This window comes from Gigantopelta aegis, chromosome 13 (assembly GCF_016097555.1).
Source record: "Gigantopelta aegis isolate Gae_Host chromosome 13, Gae_host_genome, whole genome shotgun sequence".
In the NCBI taxonomy this organism is placed as follows: Eukaryota; Metazoa; Mollusca; class Gastropoda; order Neomphalida; family Peltospiridae; genus Gigantopelta; species Gigantopelta aegis.
In genome coordinates, this window is record NC_054711.1 from 4,433,959 (window position 1) to 4,451,259 (window position 17,301).

At 39.8% G+C, this 17,301-nt stretch overlaps 1 protein-coding gene across 3 annotated transcripts in view; it reads right to left on the reverse strand.

The window, feature by feature from the left end:
• LOC121387368 (ralA-binding protein 1-A-like) overlaps positions 1-17,301 on the reverse strand; it is a 60,897-nt gene that overhangs the window by 5,880 nt on the left and 37,716 nt on the right. For all 3 annotated transcript variants that reach the window (XM_041518437.1, XM_041518438.1, XM_041518436.1), the window contains exons 7-12: positions 16,536-16,739; positions 14,715-14,833; positions 9,824-9,954; positions 8,567-8,768; positions 5,872-6,846; positions 4,874-5,063 (exon numbers count right to left, since the gene is read on the reverse strand). In XM_041518437.1, coding sequence (XP_041374371.1) covers positions 4,874-5,063; positions 5,872-6,846; positions 8,567-8,768; positions 9,824-9,954; positions 14,715-14,833; positions 16,536-16,739 — 1,821 coding nt within the window. The remainder of the gene's footprint in view (positions 1-4,873; positions 5,064-5,871; positions 6,847-8,566; positions 8,769-9,823; positions 9,955-14,714; positions 14,834-16,535; positions 16,740-17,301) is intronic.

Sequence of the window (17,301 nt, forward strand, 5' to 3'; positions counted from 1 at the left end):
CTAAAAGGTCTCACTCACCATCTTCCTGCCTGTCTATGTGTCCAACACTACCCGTAATATCAGATTTATCAATACACAAACATTCCTTTCATCTAAAAGGTTTCACTCACCATCTTCCTGCTTGTCTGTGTCCAACACTACCCATAATATCAGGTTTGTCAATACACAAACATTCCTTTCATCTAAAAGGCCCCACTCACCATCTTCCTGCCTGTCTATGTGTCCAACACTACCAGTAATATCAGGTTTGTCAATACACAAACATTCCTTTCATCTAAAAGGTCTCACTCACCATCTTCCTGCCTGTCTATGTGTCCAACACTACTCGTAATATCAGATTTATCTATACACAAATATTCCTTTCATCTAAAAGGCCCCACTCACCATATTCCTGCCCGTCTATGTGTCCAACACTACCCGTAATATCAGATTTGTCAATACACAAACGTTCCTTTCATCTAAAAGGCCTCACTCACCATCTTCCTGCCCGTCTATGTGTCCAACACTACCCATAATATCAGATTTGTCAATACACAAACATTCCTTTCATCTAAAAGGCCTCACTCACCATCTTCCTGCCCGTCTATGTGTCCAACACTACCCGTAATATCAGATTTATCAATACACAAACATTCCTTTCATCTAAAAGGTTTCACTCACCATCTTCCTGCCTGTCTATGTGTCCAACACTACTCGTAATATCAGATTTATCAATACACAAACATTCCTTTCATCTAAAAGGTCTCACTCACCATCTTCCTGCCTGTCTATGTGTCCAACACTACCCGTAATATCAGATTTATCAATACACAAACATTCCTTTCATCTAAAAGGTCTCACTCACCATCTTCCTGCTTGTCTATGTGTCCAACACTACCCGTAATATCAGGTTTGTCAATACACAAACATTCCTTTCATCTAAAAGGCCCCACTCACCATCTTCCTGCCCGTAATATCAGTTTTGTCAATACACAAACATTCCTTTCATCTAAAAGGTCTCACTCACCATCTTCCTGCCTGTCTATGTGTCCAACACTACTCGTAATATCAGTTTTGTCAATACACAAACATTCCTTTCATCTAAAAGGTCTCACTCACCATCTTCCTGCCTGTCTATGTGTCCAACACTACTCGTAATATCAGATTTATCTATACACAAATATTCCTTTCATCTAAAAGGCCCCACTCACCATATTCCTGCCCGTCTATGTGTCCAACACTACCCGTAATATCAGATTTGTCAATACACAAACATTCCTTTCATCTAAAAGGTTTCACTCACCATCTTCCTGCCTGTCTATGTGTCCAACACTACTCGTAATATCAGATTTATCAATACACAAACATTCCTTTCATCTAAAAGGTCTCACTCACCATCTTCCTGCCTGTCTATGTGTCCAACACTACCCGTAATATCAGATTTATCAATACACAAACATTCCTTTCATCTAAAAGGTTTCACTCACCATCTTCCTGCTTGTCTGTGTCCAACACTACCCGTAATATCAGGTTTGTCAATACACAAACATTCCTTTCATCTAAAAGGCCCCACTCACCATCTTCCTGCCCGTAATATCAGTTTTGTGAATACACAAACATTCCTTTCATCTAAAAGGTCTCACTCACCATCTTCCTGCTTGTCTATGTGTCCAACACTACCCGTAATATCAGTTTTGTCAATACACAAACATTCCTTTCATCTAAAAGGTCTCACTCACCATCTTCCTGCCTGTCTATGTGTCCAACACTACTCGTAATATCAGTTTTGTCAATACACAAACATTCCTTTCATCTAAAAGGTTTCATTCACCATCTTCCTGCCTGTCTATGTGTCCAACACTCACCATCTTCCTGCTTGTCTATGTGTCCAACACTACTCGTAATATCAGGTTTGTCAATACACAAACATTCCTTTCATCTAAAAGGCCCCACTCACGATCTTCCTGCCCGTCTGTGTCCAACACTACCCGTAATATCAGATTTATCAATACACAAACATTCCTTTCATCTAAAAGGTCTCACTCACCATCTTCCTGCCTGTCTATGTGTCCAACACTACCCGTAATATCAGATTTATCAATACACAAACATTCCTTTCATCTAAAAGGTTTCACTCACCATCTTCCTGCCTGTCTATGTGTCCAACACTACCCGTAATATCAGGTTTGTCAATACACAAACATTCCTTTCATCTAAAAGGCCCCACTCACCATCTTCCTGCCCGTAATATCAGTTTTGTGAATACACAAACATTCCTTTCATCTAAAAGGTCTCACTCACCATCTTCCTGCCTGTCTATGTGTCCAACACTACTCGTAATATCAGTTTTGTCAATACACAAACATTCCTTTCATCTAAAAGGTCTCACTCACCATCTTCCTGCCTGTCTATGTGTCCAACACTACTCGTAATATCAGATTTATCAATACACAAACATTCCTTTCATCTAAAAGGCCTCACTCACCATCTTCCTGCCCATCTATGTGTCCAACACTACCCGTAATATCAGATTTGTCAATACACAAACATTCCTTTCATCTAAAAGGTTTCACTCACCATCTTCCTGCCTGTCTATGTGTCCAACACTACTCGTAATATCAGATTTATCAATACACAAACATTCCTTTCATCTAAAAGGTCTCACTCACCATCTTCCTGCCTGTCTATGTGTCCAACACTACCCGTAATATCAGATTTATCAATACACAAACATTCCTTTCATCTAAAAGGTTTCACTCACCATCTTCCTGCTTGTCTGTGTCCAACACTACCCGTAATATCAGGTTTGTCAATACACAAACATTCCTTTCATCTAAAAGGTCTCACTCACCATCTTCCTGCCTGTAATATCAGTTTTGTCAATACACAAACATTCCTTTCATCTAAAAGGTTTCACTCACCATCTTCCTGCCTGTCTATGTGTCCAACACTACCCGTAATATCAGGTTTGTCAATACACAAACATTCCTTTCATCTAAAAGGTCTCACTCACCATCTTCCTGCCTGTCTATGTGTCCAACACTACTCGTAATATCAGTTTTGTCAATACACAAACATTCCTTTCATCTAAAAGGTTTCACTCACCATCTTCCTGCCTGTCTATGTGTCCAACACTACTCGTAATATCAGATTTGTCAATACACAAACATTCCTTTCATCTAAAAGGTTTCACTCACCATCTTCCTGCCTGTCTATGTGTCCAACACTACTCGTAATATCAGTTTTGTCAATACACAAACATTCCTTTCATCTAAAAGGTCTCACTCACCATCTTCCTGCCGGTCTATGTGTCCAACACTACTCGTAATATCAGATTTGTCAATACACAAACATTCCTTTCATCTAAAAGGTTTCACTCGTCATCTTCCTGCCTGTCTATGTGTCCAACACTACTCGTAATATCAGTTTTGTCAATACACAAACAATCTAAAAGGCACTTCCTTTCATCTAAACACAAACATCCTCACTCACCATCTTCCTGCTTGTCTATGTGTCCAACACTACCTGTAATATCAGTTTTGTCAATACACAAACATTCCTTTCATCTAAAAGGTCTCACTCACCATCTTCCTGCCTGTCTATGTGTCCAACACTACTCGTAATATCAGTTTTGTCAATACACAAACATTCCTTTCATCTAAAAGGTCTCACTCACCATCTTCCTGCCTGTCTATGTGTCCAACACTACTCGTAATATCAGATTTGTCAATACACAAACATTCCTTTCATCTAAAAGGTTTCACTCACCATCTTCCTGCCTGTCTATGTGTCCAACACTACTCGTAATATCAGTTTTGTCAATACACAAACATTCCTTTCATCTAAAAGGCCCCACTCACACATCTTCCTGCCCGTCTCTTCCTGCCTGTGTGTCCAACACTACTCGTAATATCAGATTTGTCAATACACAAACATTCCTTTCATCTAAAAGGCCCCACTCACCATCTTCCTGCCCGTGTCTATGTGTCCAACACTACCAACACTACCTGTAATATCAGTTTTGTCAATACACAAACATTCCTTTCATCTAAAAGGTCTCACTCACCATCTTCCTGCCTGTCTATGTGTCCAACACTACTCGTAATATCAGTTTTGTCAATACACAAACATTCCTTTCATCTAAAAGGTCTCACTCACCATCTTCCTGCCCGTCTATGTGTCCAACACTACTCGTAATATCAGATTTGTCAATACACAAACATTCCTTTCATCTAAAAAATCTCACTCACCATCTTCCTGCCCGTCTATGTGTCCAACACTACTCGTAATATCAGATTTGTCAATACACAAACATTCCTTTCATCTAAAAGGCCCCACTCACCATCTTCCTGCCTGTCTATGTGTCCAACACTACCCGTAATATCAGGTTTGTCAATACACAAACATTCCTTTCATCTAAAAGGTCTCACTCACCATCTTCCTGCCCATCTATGTGTCCAACACTACTCGTAATATCAGATTTGTCAATACACAAACATTCCTTTCATCTAAAAGGTCTCACTCACCATCTTCCTGCCCGTCTATGTGTCCAACACTACTCGTAATATCAGATTTGTCAATACACAAACATTCCTTTCATCTAAAAGGCCCCACTCACCATCTTCCTGCCTGTCTATGTGTCCAACACTACCCGTAATATCAGGTTTGTCAATACACAAACATTCCTTTCATCTAAAAGGTCTCACTCACCATCTTCCTGCCCGTCTATGTGTCCAACACTACTCGTAATATCAGGTTTGTCAATACACAAACATTCCTTTCATCTAAAAGGTCTCACTCACCATCTTCCTGCCTGTCTATGTGTCCAACACTACTCGTAATATCAGATTTGTCAATACACAAACATTCCTTTCATCTAAAAGGTCTCACTCACCATCTTCCTGCCCGTCTATGTGTACGTCTGCCTGGACGGTGAACGCCGTACTCTTCTTGTCCACCTTCAAGTTTGGCGTCTGCTTCGTGCGCTCGCTGAACTGGACCTGTTTCGTTTCGGGTTTCTTCTCTCCCAGAAGTTCCTCCTCTAATACTCGGAGCTCGTCAGACTTACGAATCGAACTGTCAACCTAGAGTGAGAAAGTATAAAAAAAAATACGTTTTAACCATACCACTTGAGCATATATTGATTTGTTAATCACTGGCTATTGGATGTTGCACATTTGGTAATTCTGGGACTTATATCCTTTTTGCGTAACCATTATTTCCATGTAAATGATGTTTCAACTGCTTAAATGCGTGAATGAAAAATAGGTTACAAAAAATTAGATTGGTGTCAACGGCGCATGAATTAAATGATCACTGTTGCAACTTTCAAAGATCACCTTTGGCACATAGCTACCTGGTGTAATAGCCCAAAATATACACACACCCCCGCCAAACTATATCTGGGGTATAAAACAGTCTAGCCCAGAATATACCTCTCTAGTCTGTATTTCAATGTCCAGAGGGTTTTTTCTATCATAATTTATATATTTTGGGCTAGAGAATATTGAAATACCTTCTAAAATGACTAATCTGTGATAGTTTTATTTTTATGAAAGCAATAGTTGCTTTTCTTTTAAAGTGTTTATTATTATTATTTATTTATTTATTTTGTGTACAGGTTAGTAATAAAAAATGAGGGTTTGGGTTAGGGGTATAAAACAGGCTAGCCCACTTTAACACCGGGTATAGGTTGGCGGGGGGTATATTTTGGGCTGTTACACCGGTACCTAATGTAGTTAAGATGATCTTAGTGCTAAGATCGCTTCGTAAAACGTGATCACTAATCATTAACCCCCATCCTGAACAGACTGCAGAGGTGTGTGCCCAAGACAGTGCGTGCTTGAACCTCAATTGGATTATAAAATCACAAATCACATTAAAATGAAATACCGTCTCCTCTTTTTTTGGCGTCACTGGCTCGGCTTTGATTGGCTGAAGGAGCTCGCTTGTCAGGTGCACATGAGGATGAACTGGAATTCCTTCCACTTTCACAACTGCATTCGGGGATTCCTCGACTTCCTGTTCAGCCATTTTGGCCTTTTTTCCCGCTGCTTCTTTCATGTCTTTGGCCTGATCAACTTTGACATCTGCTACTTTTGACTGTACGTCCGCTTTTGTCACTTGTACATCTGCCTTCGTCACTTGTCCGTCTGTCTTTGTCACTTGTACATCTGCCTTTGTCACTTGTACATCTGCCTTTGTCACTTGTACATCTGCCTTTGTCACTTGTACATCTGCCTTTGTCACTTGTCCATCTCCCTTTGTCACTTGTACGTCTGCTTTTGTTATTGGTATGTCTGCCTTTGTCACTTGTCCATCTGCCTTCTTCAAATGCACGTCTGCTTTTTTAATTGGTACATCTGGCTTTTTTGTCTGATCTTCTGCCACCAGTTTAGACTTCTTCATCTTCACCTTGTCATCATCGGCAGCCATGTCCGTCTTTCCATCAGGCAGGTCCTCCTCCCCCTCCTCTGTCTTCTCTTCCCCCGATTTCAACCCGTCACCATCCTCCTGCTCACTCGACTTCACTTCAGTCTGAGACTCCGGCACTTCTTCGTCTACGGGTTTCTTCTCATCTCCAGACCCAAGACTTCTGTCCTCAGCACCAGGTGGCGCCAGTGGAGCTGGTCCTTTAGTCTGTTTCGTATCACCACCTGAAGCCAGATCTCTCACTTTTGGCGATTTCTTCTCCTTGTTTTCCACTGCAGGTTTTACAGGTTTCGACTCGTCTGTATCTGTGTCCTTTGTAGCAGGAATTTCCCTGAGCGTTAGTTGCAGTTCTTCGACATCTGCAAGGTTTCCTGAAGTCTTTTTGCCTTCTGTGTCTTTCCTTCTCACATCAACACCTTTCTTGGCAAATTTGATCTGTACAAGAGATTATAAAACAAATGTTCTTAGCATTCATTTGTGAGCACCTTACTTGTATTTTTATACAGTTACAAATTTTTAAATTAATGTGATTTTTAATTTGATAATTAATTAATTTTTGTATAGCAATAATCCACATAACTGGATCATTTAGTTTTGGATTAATTGAATTATTTCAGCTACATCCGTAATAACAACATGATCATGTCCTTACATTTCTCTATGGCTGTCTGTCCCCTCCCCCCTCCCCCCCCTCCCCCCATCCCACCAGTTCTGTAACTTTCTCTTTCGGAGCTGGTTCACCCTTTCAAAACCATTTCCCAGTCTTTTCACTCTGTTGCTTGACCACCAATTTCTAAGTACTTCACTTATTTATCAAGCTGTATGACTATATCTTGGTCCTATTCTTTCTCCTCCCGCCCAGGTCCTCATGTTTCCCCATAGCTGCCCTACCTTATCAGGATCCTTGACTCCTGACACACCCTTGCCCCCTCTATTTCCTCACCTTTCTCTTGAGTTGTGTGACAACCCTCTTCACCTCCCACAGCTCCTCCTCCTGACCCACCCCTTCCTACCCCCTCCCGTTCCTCACCTTTCTCTTGAGCTGGGTGACAACCATCTGCACCTACCAGAGCTGCTGCTCCTTGACTCCTGACCCACCCCTTCCTACCCTCTCCAGTTCCTCACCTTTCTCTTAAGTTGTGTCACGACCCTCTTCACCTACCACAGCTACTCCTCCTGACCCACCCCTCCCTCCCTCTCCAGTTCCTCACCTTTTTCTTGAGCTGGATGACAACCATCTGTACCTCCCAGATCTGCTCCACCTGACCCACCCCTTCCTACCCCCTCCAGTTCCACACCTTTCTTCTGAGCTGCATGACGACCCTCTGCACCTCCCACAGCTGCTTTCCCGTGACTGAATCCTTGATTCCTGACCCACCCCTCCCTAACCCCATCAATTCCTTGAGCTGGATGACGACCCTCTGCACCTCCCAGAGCTACTGCTCCTGACCTACCCCTCCAGTTTCTCACCTTACTCTTCAGCTACGGGACAACCCTATGCACTTCCCAGAGCTGTGTGACAACCAGCTGTACCTCCCAGAGCTGCTTCTCCTGACCCACCTCTCCCGTTCCTCACCTTTCTCTTGAGCTGCGTGACAAGCCTATGCACTTCCCACAGCTTCTTTTCCTTGATTGAATCCTTGACTCCTGACCCACCCCTTCCTACCCCCTCCAGTTCCTCACCTTTCTCTTGAGCTGCATGACAACCCTCTGCACCTTCCATAGCTGCTCCTCCTTGAAGGGATCCTCGACTCCTGACCTACCCCTCCTTACCCCCTCCAGTTCCTCACCTTTCTCTTGACCTGGGTGACAACCCTCTGCAACTCCCATAGCTTCTTTTCCTTGACTGGATCCTCAACTCCTGACCCACCCCTTCCTAACCCCTCCAGTTCCTCACTTTTCTCTTGAGCTGGGTGACAACCCTCTGCACCTCCCATAGCTGCTACTCCTGACCCACCCCTTCCTATCCCCTCCAGTTCGTCACCTTTCTCTTGAGCTGGGTGACAACCCTCTGCACCTCCCATAGCTACTCCTGACCCACACCTCTCTACCCTCTCGAGTTCCTCACCTTTCTCTTGAGCTGGGTGACAACCCTCTGCACCTTCCATAGCTGCTACTCCTGACCCACCCCTTCCTATCCCCTCCAGTTCCTCACCTTTCTCTTGAGCTGCGTGACAACCCTCTGCACCTCCCAGAGCTGCTCCTCCTTGACTGGATCCTTGACTCCTGCGTTGAGCTCCTCGTGTAGCTGACTCAGAAGAGACTCCTGTTTTGCCAGCTCTTCCTCAGCAGCCGCGGGGGTGTCTGGCAGTTCCAGGGACCAGCGAGAGGTGGCCGGCTTCAGAGGAGGAACATACCTGGGAAGACAGAAGACAGTAAATGGTAGCCATTCTCAACTTGTAATGGTGGGCATAGAGTAATGTGTAGATGTAGAAATTTAAAAAGTTTGTTTTATTTAATGACGCCACTAGAGCACATTGATTTTTTATCTTATCATCGGCTATTGGGTGTCAAATATATGGTCATTCTATCACTGTTTTTTAGAGGAAACTCGCTGTAGCCACATAGGCTACTCTTTTACGACAGTCAGCAAGGGATCTTTTATTTGCACTTCCCACAGGCAGGATAGCATAAACCATGGCCTTTGTTGAACCAGTTATGATTCACTGGTCGATGCAAGTGGTTTACACCTATCCATTAAGCCTTGCGGAGCACTCACTCAGGGTTTGGAGTTGGTATCTGGATTAAAAATCCCATGCCTCGGCTGGGATCCGAACCCAATACCTACCAGTCTGTAGACCGATGGCCTAACCATGATGCCACCAATGGCCTAACCATGATGCCACCGAGGCCGGTTCCGAGTTCAAGAGCCAAAACACACCATGAAAGTTAAACTTGATTTTTTACAGTACATAATAAAGCTAGACACAAAATTTCAAATCAATATCTTGAGGCATTGCACAAAAGAAAAACCCAGAAAACCAATTTCCTCATCTGCTAAGTTCAAGGCCTATATCTTGGTAGATCCCCATGAAAGTCAAACTTTTAATATGTAACAGTATATGATAAAACATATAAACAAAATGTGAGCTCAATAGCTGGAGGCATTATGAAAAAAACATCCGGAAAACAATATGTGGGACAGACCAACGAACATATGGAGTGACAGATGGACGAACAGATGGATGGACCGAGAGAAGGATGGAGAAGAAACCTATAGCCCCTCCGGTTGGACCAGTAGGGGACTAATAAAACATAACATCACTGGTTTTTGAGCTGAAATGTTTTGAGGTAGACATGTTTGTACTTAATTTGAGCACAACATATTTTGGACCTAGCGTTTACTGCCTTGAGAAGATCTGGTGGGTGTAGGTGAACAGAGATCAGCTATTGGGTGTCAGATAAAGGTTACCTCTTGATCAGGTCCTCCGAGAAAATCTGGTGGGTGTATGTGAACAGCACGTTGAGCACGCGGTGACTGATCTGCATCGTCGGGCTCAGCACGATTGACACATTCTGCAGGGTCATCTTGTTCTCCTTTTGCTGAAAAACACAAACAACACATCAATCAGGGCTTCTAGATTATGATAGTCCCACTTCCATGGCTAGTAATATTCAATGTTGGGCTAGTAAAGAAAGAAAGAAATGTTTTATTTAACGACGCACTCAACACATTTTATTTACGGTTATATGGCATCAGACATATGGTCAAGGACCACACAGATTTTGAGAGGAAACCCGCTGTCGCCACTACATGGAGTACTCTTTCCAATTAGCAGCAAGAGATCTTTTATTTGCACTTCCCACAGGCAGGATAGCACAAACCATGGCCTTTGTTGAACCAGTTATGGATCACTGGTCGGTGCAAATGGTTTACACCTACCCATTGAGCCTTGCGGAGCACTCACTCAGGGTTTGGAGTCGGTATCTGGATCCGAACCCAGTACCTACCAGCCTGTAGACCGATGGCCTAACCATGACGCCACTGAGGTCGGTTTTGGGCTAGTAAATAACTACAATTGCCATGCCCGACGGCTAGTGCAAGGCTTCTAGATTATGGTAGTCCCACTCCCATGGCTAGTGATATTCAATGTTGGGCTAGTAAATAACTACTATTGCCATGCCCTATGGCTAGTGATTTTTTGTGTGTGTCAAATGTTGCAGTTAAGTGTATTTTGTATATATAAATATCCTGACCCCACCCCAAACCCCCCAATGTTAGTGTTTATAAGCTCTATCTCTCTCTTTAGGAGACATATCTGATTATTACTATTATTTAGTCAAATTGTTTTAACTTAAAAGTAAAGTAGGGCTAGTGAATTTTTAATGGTGGCTAGTAAATGTTTTAAATCTCTGATCTCATGGCTAGTGGATTTTATAAAAATTCTCGAGCCCTGCAGCAATAATTCAGATCTCACCATTAAAGTGGAGCTGTTATCATTAACTTAAAGTTAATATATCTTGGGTGCCAAATAATATATACACAGAGATTGTTATATGAGCTTGTGTGTCGTACTAATTTTACAAAACGAATATAATGAATCCTGATACAAGTTTTGTAAAATCAGTACAATTCACAAGCGAGTGTAATAATTTCTTTATTATCCATATTTTTGTCATGAATAACCATGGACCAAGCTAGGACCATGTCAAAATGTTTCAAACGTAACTAGGAGCCGACGAAACGACATCATTTTCCGAAATGAAATCAATTTGGTAAGCAATTACACAGAGCTAAGACTGGGGAAGCCGCATTATGTTACGACGTCGTTTCCCAGAATTACATCTTTTGTTGTGTACGAGAAATCATTATGACACACGTGGGTCATATTGGTTATATTTCACTGTTTATCTTGAACTACATGTATGTGGATAATAAATATACAGAACTTCACATACGTTGTTTTCGCTTCCTATTTATTGCATGAGTTTATTTTGCGCAAGAACATATACCACGAGACCGCGTATCGGTCGAGTGGTATGTGCTTTCGCAAAATAAACGAGTGCAATAAATAGGAAGCGAAAACAACATATGTGAAGTTCTGTATTTATTACATACCTTCTTTTATGTTTTACAAAAGTTTTTAATTTAATTTCATAGCAACACTGTTAAATCTATGATCAAAACATTAAGAATCATACTCTGCGGCAGTCTTGTGTAATGTTTCAAATACGATGTGACATAATTTGTAAATCACATATGATGTCAGTAAATATAAAGGCGCTAACTGCAGTAAAAATAAAAAGGGAATTCCCCATTTAAAAGTTCCAGTCCAGATTGCACATATGTGTAATACAAAATAAATTTATTACACGGTTTGAAAATGTCTTTATCACTATAGTAAGATTGAATAGGTATGTAATAAATGCCGTTACAACACAGGAATACTTGAGCTTTAGACTACTGGGTCTGTGCTAATCATACAATTTTGGAATCTAGACTTGAATCGCTTCACAACAGTCCTTCATATCTGAAGTTAAAGTTTGTTTTGTTTAACGACACCACTAGAGCACATTGATTTATTTTTTAATCATCAGCTATTGCATGTCAAACATTGGGTACTTTTGACATATAGTCTTACAGCGGAAAAACACAATATTTTTTACATATAGTCTTAGAGCGGAAAAAAACTACATTTTTGACATATAGTCTTAGAGCGGAAAAACACTATATTTTTGACATATAGTCTTACAGCGGAAAAACACTATATTTTTGACATATAGACTTACAGTGGAAAAACACTATATTTTTGACATATAGTCTTACAGCGAAAAAACACTATATTTTTGACATATAGTCTTAGAGCGGAAAAACACTACATTTTTGACATATAGTCTTACAGCGGAAAAACACTATATTTTTGACATATAGTCTTACAGCGGAAAAACACTATATTTTTTACATATAGACTTACAGCGGAAAAACACTATATTTTTGACATATAGTCTTACAGCGAAAAAACACTATATTTTTGACATATAGTCTTAGAGCGGAAAAACACTATATTTTTGACATATAGTCTTAGAGCGGAAAAACACTACATTTTTGACATATAGTCTTACAGCGGAAAAACACTACATTTTTGACATATAGTCTTACAGCGGAAAAACACTACATTTTTGACATATAGTCTTAGAGCGGAAAAACACAACATTTTTGACATATAGTCTTACAGTGGAAAAACACTATATTTTTGACATAGTCTTAGAGCGGAAAAACACTATATTTTTGACATATAGTCTTAGAGCGGAAAAACACTATATTTTTGACATATAGTCTTAGAGCGGAAAAACACTACATTTTTGACATATAGTCTTACAGCGGAAAAACACTACATTTTTGACATATAGTCTTACAGCGGAAAAACACTACATTTTTTACATATAGTCTTACAGCGGAAAAACACTATATTTTTGACATATAGTCTTAGAGCGGAAAAACACAACATTTTTGACATATAGTCTTACAGTGGAAAAACACTATATTTTTGACATAGTCTTAGAGCGGAAAAACACTATATTTTTTACATATAGTCTTAGAGCGGAAAAACACTACATTTTTGACATATAGTCTTAGAGCGGAAAAACACTATATTTTTTACATATAGTCTTAGAGCGGAAAAACACTATATTTTTGACATATAGTCTTAGAGCGGAAAAAAACTACTTTTTTTACATATAGTCTTACAGCGGAAAAACACTACATTTTTGACATATAGTCTTACAGCGAAAAAACACAATATTTTTTACATATAGTCTTAGAGCAGAAAAACACTATATTTTTGACATATAGTCTTAGAGCGGAAAAACACAACATTTTTTACATATAGTCTTAGAGCGGAAAAACACTACATTTTTGACATATAGTCTTAGAGCGAAAAAACACTATATTTTTGACATATAGTCTTAGAGCGGAAAAACACTACATTTTTGACATATAGTCTTACAGCGGAAAAACACTATATTTTTGACATAGTCTTAGAGCGGAAAAACACTACATTTTTGACATATAGTCTTACAGCGGAAAAAAACTATATTTTTGACATATAGTCTTAGAGCGGAAAAACACTACATTTTTGACATATAGTCTTACAGCGGAAAAACACTACATTTTTGACATATAGTCTTACAGCGGAAAAACACTATATTTTTGACATATAGTCTTAGAGCGGAAAAACACTATATTTTTGACATATAGTCTTAGAGCGGAAAAACACTACATTTTTGACATATAGTCTTACAGCGAAAAAACACTACATTTTTGACATATAGTCTTACAGCGAAAAAACACTATATTTTTGACATATTGTCTTAGAGCGGAAAAACACTATATTTTTGCATTAGTAGAAATAGTTAAATTAAAATTAAAAGTTTGTTTCTGTTTAAAGACACTACCAGAGCACCTTGTTTTATTGACCTTCAGACTACTGGATTAATTTTTGACAGAAACCACGTTGAGTGGGTACAAGTTTATAACTTTTACTCACATATATTCACTTAAATGTTTTATAAATACATGAAATAAAGTTCATATATGAATCGGTAAGTATTACGTTTGAGGGTTTTTCTAATTTTTATATTTTAGATCAGTTGTTGTTGATTAAAATTATGCAAAAAATCTAAAAAGTTGTGTTTACTTATGGGCATTTGTGGCCAGATATCCAGTATTTATGTCCATTATTCCCAATAATTGTTTTTCTGGCCAGAATGTTTTTTGGGAAACGAACTACGATTCATATCCCAATATTCTGTGATTTTCGTTGTTGGTAAAACAGTCAAATTCATTATCAAATTAGCTGTCACAATCAGCTATCGATCCCTGAAAATTACGACGACATGCCGCCATTGTTGTCCAGTGAAAATACTTGCCAAATACCACTTTTCCAAATCAAGAAATTAAATACATGTACCATTCATATCTCAATATTTTGCGATTTTTGTTGATGGTGAAAACGGTCAAATTTATTATCAAATTGGCTGTCACAATCAGCTATCAATTCCTTAAAATTACCACGATATTCTGCCATTGTTATCAAGTGGAAACTACTTTTTCAACTCAAAATTCCCAGGTATTTCACAAAGAAAACCAAAAATGTAAATCCACCAGTATTTTCAGCAAAGCTATTTCTCTTTTGATTTCCGACTAGTGTTATGTATTGGTGGGCGCCTGAGATAGTTGACAAGAGTTGATACAGCACGTTGTGAAGTTTCATTTTCACACTTTTTTTATTTTTAAAGAAAGGTTACTGATCTCATAAAAAAGGATGTGGTAGTGTTAGGGTTGAAGCAAAGGTTTAGTTTACCAGTTCAATGATGTGCGTCATATGGACGATCATCCACGACAGAAGAAGACGGTTGCACGTCGGTAATTCATCTATCAGCTTCCGGAACTGTTCGACTCTCTTCTTGTTGTTCTTTATCGCTGGAAAAACAAAGCCATCATTTTTTTACTGCGTTGTTAAAAGAAAAGTAAAAAAAAAAATTTGTTCTCTATTGTTGATAAACAGTAATTTTAGTTGCATATAAAATTGAATAAAACTTTTTTTTTAATTGCCGAGAAAGAAATCATTAATGTAAATTAATAAATGAATTAATTAATTAATTAAACAAATTGAAAACGTTAAAACACAGTTAAATATATTACTAATTTTAATTGTTTTTTAATTAAAATAATACTAATAATAATAACTGAGAACAAAAGGAGTAAATTATTGAATGATGAATGAATTAAATAATACTAATAATAAAATGAAAACATTAAAAGATAGTTAATTGTAATATTTAAAAAATTATAATAATAATTGCCAAGAAAAAAAAGAAAGAATACAGTATTGAATGATGAACAAATCAATAAAATAAATTTTATTTTCAGTTATTTAATATTTTTTAAAAATTTAAAATAAAGTGGGCAGATCGCCATGAAAGTTAAACTTGATCTGTAACAGTACATGATAAAGTTACATACAAAATTTCACTCCTATATCATAAGGCATTCCCAAAAAAGGTCTGGAAAATAAATGTTTGTTTATCATAAGTTCAAGGGCCATAACTCTGTCAACCACCATGAATATGATCTGTAACAGTACATGATAAAGCTATATACAAAATCTCAAGGCATTAGGAAAAATTGTCAGGACAGACAGACGGACACGATGGAGATAAAACCTAGTCTCCTCCAGTTGGACAGACAAATGGACAGACAGATGGACACGATGGAGATAAAACCTATAGTCCTCTCCTGTTGGACAGACAAACGGACAGACAGATGGACACGATGGAGATAAAACCTATAGTCTCCTCCAGTTGGACAGACAGATGGACACGATGGAGATAAAGCCTATAGTCCCCTCCTGTTGGACAGACAAACGGACAGACACATGGACACGATGGAGATAAAGCCTATAGTCCCCTCCTGTTTGACAGACAAACGGACAGACAGATGGACACGATGGAGATAAAACCTATAGTCCCCTCCAGTTGGACAGACAAACGGACAGACAGATGGACACGATGGAGATAAAACCTATAGTCCCCTCCAGTTGGACAGACAAATGGACAGACAGATGGACACGATGGAGATAAAACCTATAGTCCCCTCCTGTTGGACAGACAAACGGACAGACAGATGGACACGATGGGAGATAAAACCTATAGTCCCCTCCTGTAGGACAGACAAATGGACAGACAGATGGACACGATGGAGATAAAACCTATAGTCCCCTCCAGTTGGACAGACAAATGGACAGACAGATGGACACGATGGAGATAAAAACCTATAGTCCCCTCCAGTTGGACAGACAGATGGACACAATGGAGATAAAACCTATAGTCCCCTCCTGTTGGACAGACAAATGAACAGACAGATGGACACAATGGAGATAAAGCCTATAGTCCCCTCCTGTTGGACAAACAAACGGACAGACAGATGGACACGATGGAGATAAAAACCTATAGTCCCATCCAGTTGGACAGAGAAACGGACAGACAGATGGACACGATGGAGATAAAAACCTATAGTCCCCTCCAGTTGGACTGGTAGGTGACTAATAATGATAAATAACAACTTATATAATGCTCTCTTTTCTATGTCCAAGCACTCCCCCACAAAAAAATATTACACTTACTTGACGCCTCTTCAAACTTGGCCATGGCCGCTGTTGTGAGGACGGGTTCAGGCAGTTCCCGTAGAAACTGTTTGAGCAGGCTCGCCACCACATTGGGTTCATGTTCCTCCAGGGGTGCCACAACGCCCTTGTTGTAACAGTCCTTGAGGTGCTGTACTTTAGACTTCACTCCAGAGATTCGATATATCCCTTCACACGAGAGACCTGAAAACAACCAGCAGTGTTAATGGATGGATGGATGGATGGATGGATGGATGGATGGATGGACGGACGATTGGAGGGACAGATGAACAGACCCTTGTTGTAACAGTCCTTGAGGTGCTGTATTTTAGACTTCACTCCAGAGATTCGATATATCCCTTCACACGAGAGACCTGAAAACAACCAGCAGTGTTAATGGATGGATGGATGGATGGATGGACGAATGGAGGAACAGATGAACAGACCCTTGTTGTAACAGTCCTTGAGGTGCTGTACTTTAGACTTCACTCCAGAGATTCAATATAACCCCTCACACGAGAGACCTGAAAACAACCGATAGTGTTAATGGATGGATGGATGGATGGAAGAATGGAAGGATGGATGGACGGATGAATGGAGGGACAGATGAACAGACCCTTGTTGTAACAGTCCTTGAGGTGCTGTACTTTATACTTCACTCCAGAGATTCGATATATCCCCTCACACGAGAGACCTGAAAACAACCGACAGTGTTAATGGATGGATGGATAGATGGGAGGTTGGACGGACGAATGGAGGGACAGAT